This window comes from Eucalyptus grandis, chromosome 3 (assembly GCF_016545825.1).
Source record: "Eucalyptus grandis isolate ANBG69807.140 chromosome 3, ASM1654582v1, whole genome shotgun sequence".
NCBI classification, from domain to species: Eukaryota; Viridiplantae; Streptophyta; class Magnoliopsida; order Myrtales; family Myrtaceae; genus Eucalyptus; species Eucalyptus grandis.
The window spans coordinates 30,268,732-30,289,976 of NC_052614.1; the positions used below are offsets into that span (position 1 = coordinate 30,268,732).

A 21,245-nucleotide genomic window follows, 5' to 3' on the forward strand; every position below is an offset into this window, starting at 1 on the left:
GGCTGAAAATCATTAATACAAACGGCAACCGTCCTAATGTGGTACGGCAAACGTTGACATGAATGATTTTTGAAGTTTTTTTTTTCCTTCCTTTTTTTCATTTTTTCTTTTCCTTTTTCCTTGTGGCTAGTGGCCGGCCATAGGAGAGGTTCGTGATCGCTGGCCACGGGCAAGTGTGGGCGAGGGGCCACTCCTCGCCCATATTTAGCAAGGGTGACAGTCACTCAGGTGAGGGCAGCCCTCCTTGACCCTCACCTGTGGCTAGCTCTTGGCCATAGAGAAAATGAAAAGAAAGGGGAAAAATAAATAAAGGAAAGGAAAGGAAAGGAAATTCAAAAAATTTAAAAAAAAATGCTAAAAATTGTTGACATCAAAGCTGGTTGCTCTACATAAGATGATTAGCGTTTACGTTAGCAATTTCCAATCAAAATTGACTGAAATGATTACATTAGCAAATCGTTAAAAGATTTATGAGTAAATTGACATAATTGAAAAATTGAAGATTAAATTTGTAGGACTTCTTGAATAAATATCCTCAGATGTGGACAACCTACAATATGTGATTCTTATTTGACTGTAAGGTCTTGTTTGGTCCGTTGCCGATGAGGAGATGAGATGTCCATTGCCGACGAGGAGATGAGAACCAAATTCAAGCTGTGACGTGCTTTCAGGTTGGAATTACTGTTGGCGTCACCAAACAGCCATGACTCTCACCTTGGCGTCTTCGTATTGTCGGTGGGTTGACGTTTGTTTTCCTTTGCGTATTAAATATCTTCTACAGAGAGAGCATTATGTCATAGATAATTAAGGGGTCACCAATCATAATTTAATTATTTAAATAATATATAAAATTATTCAATACGTTATTATAAAATGAAAATGATTGACTTACTTATTTACGTGATTATTTTATAGAGCACTTCTCTCTCACACTTGCATGCACAAGTAGAGAGACCTCTCGTCCTTATAAAAATGGCCAATAAGTCATATTTCATAGGAGCTCAATTTAATCTTTAAGTCAAATTCATGCATTTTTCAATAAACAAAGATTAGGACAAATTCCATTTTTCTACCTAAGAATTTAGGGGCGATTTTCACTTAACCTCGAACCCTTAAAATATACATCTAACATTTGGAAAATTTGTGTTTTGTTGACCTTGACTATGCTCGTTGAGTTTTTAAGTTAGAGTAGTGAAAGGGCCAAATTTTCCTCCATCTTGGGTTATAGGTATTTCTCCGATCAATATTCTGATTTGTAGGCTACAAACATAGGCATTACCCGGATTTATATTTAGCAAAGTTTGCCTAGGAGTGATGTCAATAATTTTATAACTCATTAATTAGAAGCATCGTTAGAGAAACTGGTGGAAGAAAATATGGCCCATCCTATAATTGTGCATCAAATAATGTTTTCCCTCCCGTCTCAAATCAATGAGAAATAAAATAAGAAAAGGCACACCCAAAATTTAAAGTATTGAATTAATAGGACAATTGAGAAGGATTGATGAACAATACAAACACCAGTTTGGTCACATAGTAGGAAGTCAACTGAATTGAGGGGTTGTTCTCAGCTGTCTGTCCGATGACATGGTCAACTGCTCGCACCGTAATCGAACCATCCTCATCCACCTGATCCGAACGATCGACAGAATCTTCATTCTTGCACATCACCGGTCAGGACCCGCTTGACCTGGAAAATGAGCCGTAGCCATTGAAATACCAGAAGCCATGTCCAGTCCAAGGGGACAAAATTCTGAGACACAACTTCTTCTCTTCACAAGCTATTTTGATGGAACAGGAGTCCGAACGACAGAAATTCAAGAGACACAACTATTGTCTCTTCCGAACCAACACGTTACTTTGATGAACCGGGTTGTTTCTCAGTCCGAACCAACACGAGCAAGATCAAAATGTACCTCAGTGGAAGGGAAGATGTACTCAAAAATCAGCTAAGATGAAGAAGTCCCCTCTGTATGGCCTCTAAATCTTCTTTGGAGCATTTTGCTCTAGATTATGCAGAGTGAGGTGTAACTACTGGTCTGCCCCCAATGCTATCTACTTTCAGCGCTATTAACAAGTGAAACCAACTCCATGTGCTGAGGCTCCACCGTCTCAGTTCCCTCTTTTAAAGTTAACAGTTCTTCTGGAAGAAGGGAAGCATTTGGATCCCCGCCAGGAGCCAAGAACAGCAAACAAAGCGGAGAAATCCTCAGGATGTTACGGATCAAGATAGCCAACCATAAATTACCGAATTGAGTTCTAGTGACCCCAAGTGTGTGAAGTAGTAAGCCGCCTCCCCATGACGCCAGGAGGACCCCCAAATTGTCAATGGACATGAGCAGCGCAAAGAAAGTGCCCTCTATACCAGAGGGACAAAGTTTCGAGCTTAACACGTACAGAGGCATCCGTTGGAGTGTCCCTATCATTCAGGAGACCCCTTCATCAGTCACGGCGAATAAATAATCCGGCACGCCAAGTTTCAAGTTTAACCGCAGTACGAGGACCACGTCAAGCATTCCCGACAGACCAAAGAGTAATTGAGTCCACAGTAGCAGATCCCGGAAAGGGCGATCCTGAAGATCATGTTGGAATAGTATTGCCCCAAGAAAGGAACCAACCGATCCAATTGAGAGCAAATAACCAACAGTCTCCTGCAAAGAGTGGCTTGGATAGTTAGCAGACTGCATTGTAAAGTTCCTTCTGCTCATGACTAATCTTTTTGACTCTAAATTCTTTGTATTGGACAAAACTCAGGTCACTATAAAAGCTTTTACCGTAACAATGCATCTCAATCTTCAAGGATTTCGTCATCAAGGAAGCAATTGGGACAATAAGGAAACAAAAACAGCCTCTCAAATGACTTTAGCCGCATGAGTTCATATTTCAAAACTTTCATAATGATCATCTGTCTTAAAGCCAACAGATACTCGATTTGTCTTGTCTACTAACTATGTGGCTTGGAGACGTAACACTCTGATCATGGAGATGTCCGTTGATCTCAACCACATAGAGAAGGTATACGTGTTAATTTGTATAAGATTCTTCCACTTGAGCACATCTATAAAAAAGAAATTCTAGCATTTTCTACCACGTTCCAATCTTTGGGCGTGCTGCCATTGCTTTGGGGTTCCCAGAGCTCAGCCCACAGGCATTCAGCGTTTACACTCTGAGCTGAAGCAAACTACTAGCTCGGTAATTTCTACTCTCGGAGACCAGAATGACTAAAATCTTGATAATCATCAGAAATTTTTTACAGAAACTTCTAGGTTCAATATTGCATTTCCTAGTTCTTGCCCTTCAAAATAAGTAGTCTGGCATGAGAAGCAAACTTAACTCGTCCGTACCTCAGAGAAAGATGGACCTCCATCGGCATCTGTATACCAATAGAACATTCCATCGCGAATATTCCAACTTAGTGCGATGGATGAATACATGTATATACACGGTCTCCACACAGCTGGGATTTTCAAAGTGGTCCACATGGCCTTTCCAGCATCAAGAAACTTCTGACTGACCTGGCACGACTTCACAATGTTAGTTCAATAGTCTCCAGGAACATAAACACAGAGATACTGAGAAGTGGCACCTGTCTGTAATCAAAATTTGATGTATGAGGCTCATCGAGAATACTTCCTAGTAATAGCACAAGCCCAGCTGGTATTGTCAGCAGAGCAAACACTCCCTAGCCAACAAAAAGGAGAGAAGGATTATGAACTGTGGAATTTCAGAGAAAAAATATGAAAGTTTGGGCTCGAAATGGTATTGAGAGGACACAAACCATTGGACCCATTCTGCGGACAAAGATACCACTGATGACGAATCCCACAAGTCCTCCAGTTGACTCGCTCAGAGCACCCAAGCTTTGCATATAAGCTGCCAGAGAAGGATGGCTGATGCTGTTCTGTGCCACACAAGCATCTATTACAACATCTGCTATTGCAACGCCAGCAGTTCCTGCTGTCAACAGCACTAGGGCAAGAACAAGGTGCACCTTGTAGAATGATAACACGAGCATGGAGAATACTCCTAGAAAACCTATAACAATTAAAAAAAAAAAAAAATTCGGTCATACAATCACATCCGAAATTCTTCCAGATGTTTCTGCTTTTCATCCTCACACATTAGATCGTATGAGGGCATTTTCTTACATTCCCTCTGTATTTACTTTCTCCAAAGATGCCTCAAAAGCCAAAAGTGAAGCGTGTTATCTCATAAGTAGAAGTGCCCATCTGACTAAACTCGCTTCAGAGTTCTTTATGCAACGAGGACTAAATGCACTAAAGTGAAGAAATCAAACCTAATCTAAAAGACAACAACTGTAGCCCCCAAGTGTGCTTTCCAACGCATGCTTTCAGACCAATATTTACTCCAAATCAAAGCGCAAAGTGATGCATGTTGGATAACAACCACTAGTAGTAGCTTTTGAGTGATGCTAATCTTTAAGCCTATATGAAGATGCAGGGATGCCAAAACTATTAGCCTAAACCATAATGTGAAAGATGAAATTCAGAAGATACAAATAACAAAAAAAAGGGAAACTGGAGAATCACAACCGACTTTTCTATACCTGCTAAAATAAGATAGGGCCGCCTCCGGTACCCTGCGACCGGGAGCACATCGGTCAGCAGTCCCCAAATTGGTTTGACAATCCAAGGAAGCTTTATTATTCCTGTATAGACCTGAGACTCGGAAGGCTGAACCTTCTGAAGATCCTTCATATAGTACTTGGTTGCAACATCAGACAGTGCGCCCCCAAGCCCTTGGCTTATTCCATACACAATCGCCACCCCAAGAACAAAGCTCCAGTGCATTTCCACCGCCAGCATTCTCAGCCATTGGACTGGAGCCAGGAAGCAACTGCGCACCCTCGATCTGGGCACATTCTTATCCCGCGGCAGCCTCCGCCACCTCCTCCTCAGAGGCCACAAGATTAGCCGTCTCCTCCATATGACACACCTCTTGCGGTCAAACTTGCTAAGGAAGATGGTCTATTTCTTCCAGTAATGGTTGACTCGCATCAAGACGGGTTGTATATCATATAAGTTGGATTTAACATGCTTGTTTAACTCAAATTCATCTATTCTTCGACAAATAAAAAATAAGGAAAAATTACATCCATCAACCTAAACTTTAGGAATTGTCACGTTTAACCTCGACCTCTTCTGAGATATGCATCGCACATCCAAAGAAACTTGCATTTCGTTACCACTATTAATGCTCGTGAACTTTTTCCATAAACATGTACAGTACACATTTTATCGTTCTCAATTAGCGAAAGGGCTATGTTTTCCTCCGTCTCTAATTGGAGAGATTTCTCTAATCACGCTTCTAATTGGTTAGCTGTAAAAATGGTTAATACACGGATTTGTATTTAATAAAGTTTCCATAAGGATGATGTCGATATTTTTGTGACCCACTAATCAGAGCACTGATGGGGGAAATGATCGAAGAAAGAGCGGCCCGTTCGTTCCAATCTTTCTAATAATAAAATCGAAAATGTAGAAGAGAGGAATTTAAAAGTTTTGGATTAACAGGACAATGGAGATGAAGATTGATGGACGATGCACACACCACTGTGGTCGTAAGAGGAAATCAACAGAGTTAATATGTTGTCTTGTTGTCACTTCTCAGTGATCTTTTGATGACTGTTCTTTGTCGACTTTCCCTTTTCTGCCGGAACGGTCAACGAAAGGGGACAACGTCTTGGCATCAATGCAAAAATACTTCATTGTGCCATCCTAATAAAGAATGGATGAAGAAATCAGCTGGGTTCATCGGACTAGTCGCGAGGAAGTTTAGATCTGTTTCAACATCGCGAAGCGTTGCCGCTTCTGATTCGAAAGTACAGGCAGACAGTTGAAAATGCAGCAAACCAATGTTCTTATCAGTATACACAGCTCTTTCCGTCAATGTCAATCTTCCCAGTTTCCGTGGAAAAAGTTCAAGCATCCAGCTCCTCTGGATCTTTGATTATGTACATTCTGTTTGGAAAAGAAAAGCATACCATACCAGCATATTGATCGTCTGCTAATTCTGACATCTATGTGTTTCTTTGAAAAAGAGTAGCACCGTCAATACCATACATTGTCATTAAATCGCAGGGAGAGCATGTAGGGAGTCGAATGCGCAAAAAACATGAAGCCAATGGCAAGGTCAGTCAGTGGCAAGTGGAAACCCTTAATCAAACCATTCCTCATCCACCTGATCTGGACAATCTGCAAAATTTTCATAATTGCACATCACGAGTCAAGACATGCTTGACCTTCCATGTCCCATCCATGGGGACAAATCCTGTCTTCTTCATGCACAAGTTACATGGGAATGGGAGTCCGAGCTACAGAAATCAAAGAAAGACGACTATTGTCTCTTCTGAACCACCCCGTTCTATTGATGAACGGGTTGCTTCTCAGTTTCTGTAAATAAGAAGCTAGACAAGCAAAATCAAAGTGCACCTCCGTGGAAGGGAAGATGCACTTAAGAATCAGATACAGAACGAGAAGTAACCCCCTACCTGGCCTCCATTTCCCCTTTGGAGTATTTTCCTCTAAAATATGCAAGCTAATTGTGTAGCTACTGGTTTGCCCCGAAGTTATTTAGCTTCAGCGCTATTAACAAGTGAAAGCAATTCAACGTGCTGTGGCTCCACTGTCTCAGTCCCTTCTCTTGAAGCTAACACTTCGTCAGGAAGTAGGGAAGCATTTGGATCCCCTCCAGGAACCAAGAACAGTAGACATAGCGGAGAGATTCTTAAAATGTTACGGATCAAAATAGCCAACCACAAGTTACCGAATTGAGTTCTAGTGACCCCAAGTAAGTGAAGTAATAAGCCCCCACCCCAAGATGCCGAGAGATACCCGATATTCTCGATGGACATGAGCAGAGCAAAGAAAGTGCCCTCTATACCACAGGGACAAAGCTTCGAGCTTAACACATAAAGAGGCATCAATTTGAGTGTTCCAATCATTCGGGAGACCCCTTCATCAATCACAGCAAAGAAATAATCTGGAACGCCAAGTTTCAAGTTTAACCGAAGTACGAGAACCAGGTCAAGCATTCCTGACAGACCAAAGAACAACTGAGTCCACAATAGCATATCCCGAAAAGGGTGATCCTTAAGGCCATGTTGGAATAGTATTGCCCCAAGAAAGTAACCAACCGAACCAACTGAGAACAAATAACCAACAGTCTCCTGCAATAACGATTTGAATAATTAGCAGACTGTATGGTAAAAAATTTTGTTCATAAGTAATTATTTGGAGTATAAATCTTTTATATCAGACGAAAGTTGTCATTGTGAAAGCTTTCCGCATAACAATGCATATCAATCTTCAAGGATCTCATCACCCAGGAAGCAATTGGACAACAATTAAACAATAAACAGCCATTCAAATAACTTTAGCCCTATGAGTTCAAGTTTCAGAACTTTTTACCGTAATCATATTTCTTCAAGCTAACAAATACTCAATTTGTCTTGTACAGCAAGTTAGCTTATTTGTCAACACAGAGACATTTCCCTGATTTTTCATGGTTAAGAAATCTTCAAGTATGAGCTAGAGTACAGCCACAAATTTGTGAAGACGTTACGCTCTGATCACATAGGTGTTTGTTGATATCAACCACAGAGAGAATTTAAACATGTTCTCATGTAGCTAATCACACAAACTTGTATGAGATTCTTCCACTTGAGCATACAAAACTGAAACTCTAGCATTTTCTTCTCTCTGTCTCCATTGTGTTGACATTGCTTTGGGTTTCCTAGAGCTCAAAGTGTAGCCCACAGGCATTCAGCATCTACACTTTGAACTGCAAGAAACTTCTAGCTTGCTATACTTCTAATCTCGGAGACCAGATTATGAATAAAATCTTGACAATCATCAAACCAGAAAATTCAACAGAAATTTCTAGGATCCATAATTCATTTCTCAGTTCTTGCCCTTTAAAATAAGAAAATGGAATGACAAGAAAAATTATCTAGTCCATACCTCAGAGAAAGAGGGACCTCCATCTGCATCTGTATACCAATAGAACATTCCGTCACGAATATTCAAACTTAGTGCAATGGATGTGTATATGTATACACATGGTCTCCACACAGCTGGGCTCTTCAAAGTGGTCCACATGGCCTTCCCAGCATCAAGAAACTTCTGACTGACCTGGGTACAAGTTTACAATGTTAATTCACCAGTCTCCAGGAACTAAAACATGAAGATGCTGAGAACTTGCACCTGTCTGTAAGCAAAATTTGGTGTGTGAAGCTCATCAAGAATATTTCCTAGTAATAGCACAAGCCCAGCTGGTATCGTCAGCAGAGCAAACACTCCCTGGCCCCGAAAAAGGGAGAAGGATTATGAAATGTGGAATTTTATAGAAGAATATATAAGTTTGGTAAAAAATAATATTGAGAGGACACAAACCACTGGACCCATTCTGTGGACAAGGATCCCGCTGATGACAAATCCTAAGAGTCCTCCAGTTGACTCGCTCAGGGCACACAAGCTTTGCATATCAGCTGCCAGAGAAGGATGGCTGATGCTGTTCTGCGCCACACAGGCGTCTATTACAACATCTCCTATTACAACACCAGCAGTTCCTGCTGTCAACAGCACTAGGGCAAGAACAAGGTGCACCTTACAGAATGATAACACGAGCATGGAAAATACTCCAAGAATACCTATAACAATAAAAAAGTCCAATCACACATTCTCATCTGAGATTCTTTAGAATGCTCAAATCGATTACTTCAGGAGCAACTTGAAAGTAACAAATCTAGACACCAATCAATAGAAAAAACACAAGTCCTGCTTTTCATCCTCATACATGAGATCATATGAGGACATTTTCCTACATTCTCTCTGTATTTCCATTTCCCCAATAGATGCCTCGAAAGCCAAAATCTTCAGTTGGTAATCACACAAAACCCTTCATCCTCAGAGCAAGCTCTTCATGTGGAGAGCCTACAGCCCACCATTTGCAAACCGTGCTTTCTGTAATTGACCATGAGTTTGTACATCCAGTAGTGTGTTTGTGCTAAGTGGGAAAGCAACAACTAACTCATTACATGATTCAGGGGGAAAAACACATTTGAGTGCTTCTCAAGTGCCTCTGTCAATTTAAGAGTTGGTCTTTGTCTGAACAAATGGGGATGGGCTTTAGAATATTTTCACATCTTGCACCTTTCATGTTAAGAAAACTGAGCCTCTGCGCATCGAAATACTACGATTTGATAAAAAACAAGGAAAGAAGAGACTCCTTATTTCAATGTATTTATTAACAGTGGCTCATGTATCATATCATCTGTGTCTTTTTATTGTATTACTTTAGACTATGCAACGATGCCTAATGAAGGTTTGTCCATGAGAAGTTGTCAATGGGATTTTCTGTGGCGTGTGACAGTTGCCAAATAAATCGTGCCCTTTAATTTATTTACTGGGAGGAGCTTTATGTACCAAAATTATGTATCGCTGGGGCAAAAACAATACTTCAGTTACCTGTCCATACAACAATATAAAAAATTTCTTAGACAATTGTCTCAGATTGTCCATCTATAGTAGTATTTTTGTAAAGTGCAAATTCTGTCCTTCAAAAACCAATTAACTGCCATCTCCACAACAAACAACAAAAAAAAATATAGCATAGATCCATTACCCTAAACAAACATAGAATCAAATATACATTTGGTTCATTACCACTTCATTAGGAAAACAAAAGACTAATAGGCACAGGTTACATTGATAATATAAACCCCATTATAGACTGGTTTATGCAGTAATTCTTACCATATATGGGAAGCATCTACCAAAGTGGAAAGAAAATTCAGCACATGGCCCAGAGATGATTAATAGCTCAACCAATTGCTACATACATTGTCAATTTTTACAATCAGATTACCATTCTCAGCTCAGGCAAGACCCCCTAATTAATAGCCGTCTGATGAGACCTCAAATAAAACCAATTGTTGTTGAGAATTTGTGTGGTCGGATCCTACTGTGTCTTAGTCATCACAACTGTTATCCAGTTCTCAGCTTCTAGAGCACAAGAGATCAGAACAAATAGCTAAACAATTCCAACTCCACAGAAAAAAAAAAATGCACGCTAGTGGATGCTAACCATCCAGTCTGGGGATTTGCCTTGGTCCTATATTGATTACATCATGCTTGATATCTGTGTCATCTAATAGATTGTTTAATCATATGGTGAATGTGATGTCGGTCCTCATCTTCTGATGCAAGATGCCTCCTGATTGATGACCAAGAAACGCCCATCAGGCCATCCCAGCTATTGCCATGAGTCTTTAACGTCTCAATTTCACTAATTTCCTTTATTTTATTTGTTCATACCACACTCGCCTAATCTTTCAATAAAAAAAAAAAAAAAAAACAACCTGAATTCAGTGTAAGCCTGACTTCAAGAAGGTGAATATTTTGTCAATATTATTCCCGTCATGTGTCAGAGTCATATTCACATCAGCCCATTGATCGCCTAGTTACAGTAGATTTAGATATCTCCATTCATAATAAGAAGTGCCCACTCGCTAAACGAGCTTCAAATTTCTTCAGGCACTGAGGACTAAATGCACAGAAGTGAAGAAATCAAGCATTTTTCTAAAAGACGATTTTAACAGCCCTAAGTGTACTTTTCTGACACGTGCTTTCATACCGACATCCACTCCAAATCAAAGCGCAAAGTGATGCAAGTTAGATAACATCCACCTGTAGTTTTTGGGTGATGCTACTCTTTTAGCCTATACTGAAATGTAAGGATTCCTAAAATATTAGCCTAACCCACAATGTTAAAACTGGAATCCAGAATATACAAATAACAGAAGGAAAAAACCAGAAAATGGAGAACTTTAACCGACTTTTCAAATACCTGCTAAAACAAGATAGGGCCGTCTCCGGTACCCGGCGACCGGGAGGACATCAGTCAGAATTCCCCAAATTGGTTTGACAACCCATGGTATATATATGATTCCTGAATAGACCTGAGACTCAGAAGGCTGAACCTTCTGAACATCCTTCATGTAGTACTTGGTTGCAACATCAGTCAGTGCATTCCCTACCCCTTGGCTTATTCCATACACAATCACCACCCCAAGAACGAAGCTCCAATGCATTTCCGCCGCGAGCATTCTCACCCATTGGATTGGACCACAGAAGCAACCGCAACCCCTCGATCTGGGCACATCCTCCTCCCCAACAGCCTCCTCCTCCATCTCCTCAGATACCACAAGATTAGTTGTCTCCTCCATCCGACACACTTGCTGGAGTCTCAGACTCGCCAAAAGAGACGGTCTATGTCTTTGAGAAACGGTTGGCTCGCATCAAGATCGCTTTTGGATCATTCTTTGTGATGAGGAAGTCGTCGGACATGGAGGACCCAGTTCAAGAATCGGCCCTCCCTTGAGATGGGTTGCTCCTGAGCTGATCCGAGCGTTGACCCAGAAAGGTTACTGTTGCTGGAAGGAACCTCTGAATCCAAATCTTGCAGCTGACGCTGGTTTGCTCCAAGAATGACTAGGACTATGGAGGATCCAGGGTCAAAGTCACATCAACGTTCGCGAACTGATGTGAGCTGTCTCGAAAGTGATGTCTGAATTCTGATGTGTGCCTGTTTTTTTTTCTTTTCTTTTCTTCTAAGCAAGCCCACCTTGACTTGGATATCCAAATAAGATGACATTAACAAGAACAAGAGAGACCTTTTTCCTTTTCTGTTCTTTTTCTTATCTTGAACGAGATGAGTTGGAACTTACAAGGGTCTTTTTGTTGGTGATGAAACTTGCGTAAGGCGTGCAAATGGATCTTTAAGTTTTTAATGTGCAAAATTGAGTATTTTATTTTTTTGGGTAGGAAAATCTCATAATTTTGTTAGTAGTGCATATCTTGAAAATCGAATATTTTATTAAATGACGGGATTATGCAAAAATCATTCGTCCCACACATTGAATGTGTAATTCTATCTATTTATCAGAGGAAAATTATTCAAATTTTTTTAAGTTTATTGCATTTTTATCAATTTAATTCTTAATCTTTCAATTTTGCCCATTAAATCTTAAAATTTTTCACTTTTTATCAATTAAGTTCATTCTTTTAATTTTGGCCAGAAATTATTAACGTAAATGCTAGTGATCTCGCGTAAGATAGCTTACATTGAATTCAACAATTTTTAATAATATCTTATTATTATTTCAGATTTGTTATTCTTTTTTCTTTCGTTTTTTGTTTTTTTCTTCTTTCTTTTGCTGGTGGCCGGCCAGTTGCTTGTTTTTACCATTATTTCACTCTCCTTCGCTAGTTTTCCTTGAACTTGGACTTCACATACTTCTTTCAAAGAAATGCCACCTCTGAAAACAAAGAAAGAAAAGCTATACCTTCGAGAGCGAGAAAGAAAAGCCATACCTTCCAAAGATTGTTGCTGATTTTGCAGCGTGTGACGTGGATAACCTATGAATTCACTATCAAGCATCCACATGCAAAACTCACGAAATAATGATTCAGCATCCGTCAAACAAATTCAATGACATATTTTAAAAAACTGGTTGGTCAATTTGATCTGAACGGTTCCCGATTAGGTTAATCTACGTTCCTCACCCCTGAGAAAACCCCCTAACATATTTATAGTCAAATCTTGCTCTCTACTTAAGAACTTATATTTTTCAGCTCTCTTTGTTTTGCTAAAAATGAATGATTTAAAAAATACTTTTATAAAAACGATCACGCGTATCACTTAAAATAATTACTCAAAGGAATGTAGTTTTATTATCTTCACATTTTCATGGACGAAGAAAATAGTTTTCATTTATTCATTTTTGTAAATGATACAAGCAATCGCTTTTAGGAAAGAGTTTTCTAAACCATTCATTTTTCACGAATCCATTGAATTGTTGGTCCTGTAAGGACAAATGGCAATGAGAACAAAGAATCGTATATCCCAATGTTACCTGTTGTAATGTAAAGTACAGTCAAGAATTAATACACAAAGACTTCCTAGTCCAGTCTCTTTGTATTCTTTGAGATGTTATAACTCAGTTTCTCTTCTGGTGTCCTCTTCTAAGTGATTGACTCCAATGCCACCTAAAATGATCTTCCATTATCAGTGTGTTTAACGAGGGAAACCAGTTCGATTTTCTCGGGTTCCAGAGCTTCAGTTTCCTCTTCAGAAGCCACTTCTTTGCTCGGAAGAATAGAAGACTTTGGATCGCCTCTCGGAACCAAGAACAGCAGACAGAGAGGAGAAATGCGTAGTATGTTTCGTATCAAGATGGCCAACCACAAATTTTTGAATTGGGTCCGGGTCACCCCAAGCACGTGAAGTAGAAATCCCCCTCCCCAGGATGACGAAAAAAGTCCAACATTGTCGATTGACATGAGCAGGGCGAAAAAAGTGCCTTCTATGCCGGAGGGGCACAGCTTCGAACTGAGTACAAGTAGAGGCATCCACTTGAGTCTCGAGACCATCTGGGACACCCACTCATCGATCACGGCGAAGACATAGTCCGGAATGCCAAACTTCCAGTTCAGTCGCAGAACCAGGACTAGGTCTAGCATTCCAGATAGACCAAAGGACAACTGGGTCCACAAGAGCAAGTCCCGGAACGGGTGATCCCTAAGACTGTGCTGATACAGTAGTGCTCCTAGGAGTGAGCCAACTGAACCGATTGAGAACAAATAACCGACAGTCTCCTGCTCGAACAAAAGGATAATTAACACATTTGCAGGTGACGAGGTCAAAAGGATCTGCTGTAAATAAGGTCACAATGCAGTTTGCACACAGTTGGCAGACTTTGAACAAGTTAATTTTAGTTCCTAAGTTGGAAATCTCTTGGAACCAACCATGCCAAACACATTATTTTTTCCAAGCCAATTAAACACAGTATGTTCATGCACAGTAAGTCCATCAATAATTTTCAAATAAGAAGTCCTGAATGAATCGAAATTCACATACCTTAGAGAATGATGGACCTCCTTTTGCATCAGTGTACCAATAGAACATCCCATCGAAAATATTCAAGCTCAATGCAAGTGATGTATACATGTACAAGCATGGTCTCCAAACAGCTGGAATTTTCAAAGTCGTCCACATGGCCTTCCCAGCATCAAGAAACCTCTGGTTGACCTGACCAGGACTGAAAAATATTAATTTGTGAATCTAAAGGAACCCAAAATGTGAAGATGCCACAATTCCACACCTGTCTGTAATCAAAATTTGGTGTGTGAGGCTCATCGAGTATGATTCCCAGTAAAAGCATAAGGCCAGCCGGAACTGTCAGAAGACCATACACCCCCTAACCAGAAATGGAAACAAGTTCTCTGATAAGGGATTGCTATGTCTGGTGAACCCAAAATGGAAATGCTACATTGAATAATAGGGTTCAAAGTTGATATACCATCGGACCAATTAGGTGAACAAGGATACCGCTAAGTGTGAAACCCACAAGTGCTCCAATTGAAGCACTCAAAGCACACAGGCTTTGCATGTCAGCTGCCAGATAGGGATGACTGATACTGTTTTGTGCCACACAAGCATCAATGGTGACGTCTGCTATCGCAACACCAGTACTTCCTGCTGTCAATAGCACTAGGGCAAGAACAAGGTGCACCTTGTAGAATGACAACATGAGCATGGAGAACACACTGAGAAGACCTACAATGTGACAGAATAATGGATCAGGTCAGCACACCCGAGCTATACATGTCACTATGTCTGAACTTGTCCAACAAACTACTCTTGGATGGAGGGATATCCAGATAGGAAAAAAAAGATAAAAAAGAAGAACACACTAGACAAACTAAACACAGATTCCTGCCTTGCCAGAGACTTCAGACTTCAGAGTTATGCTTGTCATATCAAGATCCGTCTGTACTGTTCTGTGCATTAACTTTTGTCAACTCTATAGGGAAAAAGGCAGCGTGACACAAAATCCTTCATAACCTGTTTAAGAGCCAGAACATCTAAGCAGCGACATTACATTGTGTTGGGTACATTTTGGACACTGTATTTTCCACAATCTTATCATCACGTGTTGTATTAAGTCTTGTCCGTGCTTGTAAGGACTACGCCAAAGACAAGTACTCAAGTACCATTGTTGTAAATTGAGGCCTTTTTGGGAGCCATGATTATATACACACTCTTTGTCTGTTGCTTTCAACTATTGAAATCTAGGCTCTCTGTATGAAAGCATCATGCGTGTGTTAACCTAAAAATGTTTCGACAGTTTTATGTGGTTGCTGACCTTATGGTTCACCTGATGGGGTGCAGAGTTGGTATATCAGGTCTCTACCATGGTCAGAATGCATTACATACAAAGTGCACTATAAACACGGAAAATTTATGCATGGAGCATCTTTATTCAGGATTCATGCATCATGCATCAACTTGTTTCACCAAGTTCCAACAATGTTTCTAGCTCAAGTTCCAAACCTCTCGAATAGCATAACCTAAAGACAAAGGCATATAGCACTTTTCCACACACCAGTGCGTGCACCACTGACAACCACTGACCGGTTGACATAAAAATTAACCATCAAATTTGGAGATGAGTACAGAAGAAATTTTTAGGCTGGAAGCACATGAGGCAGAAACATACTAAAATGGAACAAAAGTCAGAACATAACCTGATAATAAGTTGCTTATGACAACATACCCTATCAGTCTCTTCATAAAGCAGACTTCCTTTCTAAAAAACATCAAAATGTGATATTAATCTATTTATCAAACGCAGAAGCATAATATTTTGTCTTTTTTTCTTCATGTCTGTCAGCTTGTAGTTCGGGGAATCATACGTGAAAAAGAACGTTTTTCTCTTTGTCCCTCAGATTGACAGAAGTGACATTCTTGTGGTCCAAACTTGTTTTCAAAAATGGGTAGTTTCTCATCGAGGGATATGCAGAAGATCCTCTTCAACCGCTAAGGACATACTCCTTTATATAGCTTCTCCTGCCAAATCTTCTATTTCTAATACACAGAAGATTTTCAAGAGGAAGGAAAAAAGTGCATTGGCAGCACCCTCTTTGGTTATCCACAATTGACCCTCTGTATCTAGCAATAGCATGACTTTCAGTATCCGTAAGCTGCATAATTTTGTAAGAATGTCATCACCGCAGCCTACTGTCTATACGCTGTATGTGTGGTTAAGTTAGAACAAGAGATCACCTTTTTCTTTGTTTGTAATTTCTGCAAAAGTAGTCTAGTGCAAAGGCCACACAGGAGATGTGTAAATCGCAGAGAAGAGACTATGGCCAAGTATGACAATTTGCATTTGGAAATTTGGAAAAGAACTATAAAAGGGAAAATCTTTATAAGATTACCTAATCAAAGATACTCTATGACATATATAGAACGAGGAATCCAACCCCGTTGGAAGCAAAGTGGAGGATGCCAATTCTGCCTCGAGTAAATATCAGTTTTATTACTGCCATATTTAGAGTTATGAGCATACAAAATTCACCAGAACATTCCCCCACAGAGATTGATTCTTTCATAAGGGGCATTTAGCAAGAGTTGTCCACCTCTGAACGAAATAGTCCACAAAATACCTTTCCTGGTCAAGTGCCATAGCCAGCCAAATGAGCGCAGATCCATTGCCAGATGAACATAAACAGTCTTTATAAAGAAACGCACATCTCCAAAATAGCTAACCACGAGGTAGACATGTAAAAGTGCCTCCAATAAAGCAAAAAGGGCAACAAGACACACTGAAACAAAACCTAAATAACATCAAACGGTAGCTGTTCCATGTGGGGATGGTGCTTTCAGACGTCATATTTTTCTTTTAAGGATTCTAAAGCAGTCAGAGAATCATACTTCACAAACCACATCCATAAGCCACCATCTACTCAGACACATGATCCAACCTTAAGTAGTTAAGTACAAAAGAGAGGCAGACAATCAACTATACCTGCGCAAACGAAATAGGGGCGCCGCCGGTACCCGCCGACCGGGACTACGTCGGTCAGAAGCCCCCAAATTGGCTTGATGAGCCATGGAACATTAACGATCGCAGAATAAATCTGGGCCTCCGACGGCTGAACTTCCTGGACATCCTTCATGTAGTACTCCGTCGCGACCCGGGACAGCGCGCCGCCGAGCCCCTGGCTTACGCCGTACACGAGCACCACCCCCAGCACGAAGCTCCAATGCATCTCCGCCGACAGCATTCTCAGCCACCGGATCGGGGCGCCGAAGCAGCCGCGCCCCCTCGGTCCGGCCGCTCCTCCTCCTTCCTCCTCCATACCCTCCACTTCCTCCTCCTCCTCTGGAGAGGCCAAAACATCACCTCGCTCCACCATGACCACGAAAACACTTCACGTCTCTGAACCACTTAGGAACCACCTCAGTTGACCATTTGACCCGAACCCAGATGAAACCCAGATGGATACTTTCCCGGAAAAGAAGGGTCCCCCACTTTTCCGGGAAAATCTTTGCTTATGCTGTTCTGGGTATCTTCTTCGCAGCACGGTTGATTGGCCGGCGCACCGAAGAACGGGAAAATCTGTGCTTATGCTGTTCTTGGTATCTTCTTCGCAGCACGGTTGATAAGCCTGCGCTCCGAGGAATGGTTGGCGAAAGCCGATGACAAGACAGGGCCGTCGGGCGAGCACTTTCTTGCTCTTGATCTGAATCGAGACGCTGTAACTGTAAACGCAGTACCAGGAATCCCCCTGTTCACCAATCAAAATGCGAGCTATCAGGATTGAGGAAAATGGGAGCTTTCTTGATCCGGGAAGTTTCTGTCTGTACAGCTCGGTTCGAATGTTGACTGATCCCTCACCAAACGAAACGAGCCTAAACACCCTTAAAAAAACCAGACTTTAACTTGAGTTTCCATTGCATATTAAATTTTCTTCTATTTTTTCGTCTCATAAATAATCTTGTAAATCAAGTTCCAATTCCATTCTAAAAATTTTATATCTAATAAAAAACCATTGACTTAAGTTCCAATCTTTCATCGAAAATTGCCTTTAGTAGTGATGCGGCATTTTCACATTGTTGGTCTAGTTTTTCCTCAATTTTTTTATATCCATAAAGACATTTATTGGAGATAAATTTCCACGTCAACCCAAATGACATTTTCTTGAATTTGAAATTTGGGTAAAATCTAAAGTAATTAGGGTTGGTTTTTTGTTTTGTTTTGTTTTTTTCTAATTACTATTACTTTCCATAAATTTTTCCTTTCATCTCGTTCAAAAACCTTCAATTTTGTGCTCAATCTTCAATCTCTCGTGCCCGAAAGTCTTCCACCTCTTGCGGTCAAATAGACGCTCAAATGGCCCAACCACACTCGGGAGTTTCCTATCTCTCAATTATCAAGAACAATCCTAAACTAAGGATTAACAAGGACAGATTTGGGACTCAAGTAGTAATACTTGATGGTTTTATATGAAATAGAAAAAAAGGTTCAGGTTATATTAGGATTATATCTAAAATTGGGGTTTTTTATGGGAAAGAAATTTGAGTACAGAGCCGAGATTTGACCTAAAATTGAGGACTTTTTAGGGTATTAGGCCACCTAAATAACCAATAAAGACGCCCCTAGTCCCTACCGCCGCTTTGCGACTTCGATTCTCTTTTCCATCATTAATGACAACAGCAGATCAGATCAGGATAAGGGCCCCGAGGGTTTAGTCGCTAAACGTGGGCCCACCAATTGGTCAAAAATCTTTCTTATAGAAAAATCAACTTGCAGTGATCTGATTTCTTTATCAAAGGGTACAAGAACGGGAATTTTTAAGTTTGCTTGTAAATACTTCACTTCTGTACTGTGTCTTGGTCTGATTATTAGGTAGGGAAAATTGTCTTTGTTGTACTTAATTTAATCATAAATCTTTTAATTTTGTCAATTCATTCATAAATATTTTGAGAACTTATCAATTCAATCATAAACCTTTTAATTATGTTAATTTACTTATAAACGTTTAAACTATTTACCAAGCTAGTTATAAACTTTTTAACAAATCATTAGTTTTTCTGATTAATTTTGATTGAATATTGTTGAAGTGATGGCCCAATTAGTGTGGAGCATCCTACGTGGTGTGGCCAACATTGACATCCAACGGGGTCGCCGGCAACCTCCACTAGCCCCTGTAAAAAAAGAAAAAAAGAAAGAAAAGAAAATTAAAAATAAAAAATCAAACAAGGTAATTGCAGGTTAATTGTTCTGAGTCTAAAAACGATCGTGCCTATGTAGCGGACGTGTATACAAGTAATCATGAATAATTAATCAAACTTAGCATATTTGAGGGGCGTCCGTCATTTCCGTCTTTCTTGGATACAGAGGAAATCTGAAGATGGGCACGTGTGTGTTCACTGCAGATCGAGGTGATTGGGCAAATTATGGCGATGGTTATTAATGGCGAGACTATGGCATTGGCGTTCTCCATTAAGGAAAGACTTCTTGCTGTTGTCTTTTTTTTTTTTTTGTTAACTCGGGAATCGTCGTACAGCCAGCAACCGACGACATAAACCCGAGACGACACTAGCGCAAGGCCACACCTCCCACGACGCTGCACTTTAATCATGCAAATGACGAGGTGGAGAGTCGAGAGTCGAACTCTGACCTTGCAAGTGGCCAGCGTGCACTCCACCATCTCTGCCACCAACGGAGTGGCTTGCTACTGTCATCTTTTCCTTTCCCTTTGTGCGAAATTACGTATATCGCACGATTACGTATGGGAATGTTTCTAGAGCAGGTTCACTTGGAAGAGAGTAATACCAAATTAGCTCAAGCATGGTCGATCGAATAGATCAGGATTATCACTCCGAAAAGGTTCATGCAAACTCCATCGATCCAAATCAAATGAGGTGGGGGTCTGACGATCCACGTCAGTCAAAATTCGTACCGGTTGATATAATAATTAGAGGATAAGGAGACCGAAAGCTTCAGCAATGGCGAGCTTCAATTCCGGCTAAGTCAAACAAAGATTAACATAGACGGCACGTGATGACAATTTGTCACGAGGAAATAAGAATTCCCGATTTTATTTATTGAAGGAGATGACGGAAATTGGCGATCACGGTCTGTGAAGAAAAATCAAAGGCGAACGGTTGAAGAGGATGACTTTTGGGGAACGCATTTCAAAATGGATGCATCATACACCTAAGCAATTACGTACTTCCTGCCCTACCGTGACTTAAAATGTCGGTTTTTCCCTATTGGTTGAGTCGTACCTGACGATTCATCCTTCTAGCGATGCGGAGCATGATTTTTAAATTGGAATGTCTTGGCCGCATGTTAACTCGATCATCTGGGCATGACTCTTAAATTGGAACATCCTGGCCACATATTATCTCGATCATCTTACTTGAGAAACGGGTTGATTGAATCTGACGTCATGTTGGAAGTCCGCATGTCAGGCAGCAGTTTTAGGGGTTTGGCAATCAAAATCATAGAAGATGTTTTAGACATCCAGCAATCTATTGTAACCAATGACATTTTCGGTAAGTTGTTTTTTTTTTTTGTAAGAGGTAAGAATATAATAGCTCGAAACCACTTTACAAAAGACCGGCACCGGGAACAATCACTCAAAGAACACAAAGTTAATGAGTGAAAGGGAGCGGGTATAAAAGAAAAGAAAGAAGCTAGAAAGGCAAAACAAGCAAACCAACACAAGGAACAACCCTTTATTTCTGGTAAGTTGTTGTTGTTGTTTTATTTTTATTATTTATTTATTTTTATTTTATTTTTTGCAACCGATTACTCCGCGCCGTAAACCCTAGGTGACACTTAGCGGGAGGACCCACCACCCGAGTCACATTTAATACACCTAACGCATCCCCTGGATTTTGAACCATTCACCTCTGGGCTGAACATCAGTATGGCCTTATCCATGACCACCGCAGCCCAGTGGTATTTCTGTTTTTTTTTTTTTTTGGGTCTTTGGAGGAGCAGAAACTACGGCTTAAACTGACGCCGTAAACCCCCCAGGTGACACTTACCGCGGCACACTTAATATACCTTACGCCTCCCCTGGGTTTTGAACATTTCACATCTTCGTTGAGGATTAGTAGAGTCTTAACTAGTGGAGCCACCGCGGTCGGTGGTTATTTCTGGTAGTTGTTTTTTTTTTTGGTGAAAGGTAATAATAATTTCTGGTAGTTGTTCATCTTTCATAAATTCAAGAATTTTACCTCTGACTACTAGTGTGGATTGATCCATGCACTATGCCAGCTAGCATTCTTTCACGACATCCGCCAAGCATGATCCATCGCGATGCCTGAGGAGCTTCTCGTGATCAAGGACAAGGCAAGAT

At 40.5% G+C, this 21,245-nt stretch overlaps 2 protein-coding genes and 1 pseudogene across 2 annotated transcripts; all 3 read right to left on the bottom strand.

Annotated features, from left to right (window-relative positions):
- Positions 1–1,782: 1,782 nt before the first annotated feature.
- LOC104439427 lies at positions 1,783–6,280 on the bottom strand (annotated as a pseudogene).
- On the bottom strand, positions 5,864–11,604 carry LOC104437104 (probable folate-biopterin transporter 2). The gene is made up of 5 exons (XM_010049989.3): positions 10,870–11,604; positions 8,415–8,671; positions 8,226–8,321; positions 7,983–8,153; positions 5,864–7,189 (listed from the first exon to the last, which is right to left on the bottom strand). The coding sequence occupies exons 1-5, from the start codon at positions 11,246–11,248 to the stop codon at positions 6,590–6,592; spliced, it is 1,503 nt and encodes a 500-aa protein (XP_010048291.2). The 5' UTR covers positions 11,249–11,604; the 3' UTR covers positions 5,864–6,589.
- A 1,237-nt stretch (positions 11,605–12,841) lies between these two features.
- On the bottom strand, positions 12,842–17,774 carry LOC104437103 (probable folate-biopterin transporter 2). The gene is made up of 5 exons (XM_010049988.3): positions 16,895–17,774; positions 14,384–14,640; positions 14,186–14,281; positions 13,942–14,112; positions 12,842–13,679 (listed from the first exon to the last, which is right to left on the bottom strand). Exons 1-5 carry the CDS (start codon positions 17,283–17,285, stop codon positions 13,071–13,073), a joined length of 1,524 nt encoding a protein of 507 aa, XP_010048290.2. The 5' UTR covers positions 17,286–17,774; the 3' UTR covers positions 12,842–13,070.
- Between the last annotated feature and the right edge of the window lie 3,471 nt (positions 17,775–21,245).

Bases quoted from the DNA above. Each gene is read 5' to 3' on its own strand.
- LOC104437104 (XM_010049989.3), bottom strand. From the start codon at position 11,248: ATGGAGGAGACAACTAATCTTGTGGTATCTGAGGAGATGGAGGAGGAG. The intron at 8,672-10,869 runs GTATTTGAAAAG...TTATTGTTATAG, and splicing joins GCCCTATCTTGTTTTAGCAG to GTATTCTTGGAGTATTTTCC. The intron at 7,190-7,982 runs GTATGGACTAGA...TCGTTATTGCAG, and splicing joins GAGGTCCCTCTTTCTCTGAG to GAGACTGTTGGTTATTTGTT.
- LOC104437103 (XM_010049988.3), bottom strand. From the start codon at position 17,285: ATGGTGGAGCGAGGTGATGTTTTGGCCTCTCCAGAGGAGGAGGAGGAA. The intron at 14,282-14,383 runs GTATATCAACTT...ATTTCTGGTTAG, and splicing joins TTCACCTAATTGGTCCGATG to GGGGTGTATGGTCTTCTGAC. The intron at 13,680-13,941 runs GTATGTGAATTT...TTGTTCGAGCAG, and splicing joins GAGGTCCATCATTCTCTAAG to GAGACTGTCGGTTATTTGTT.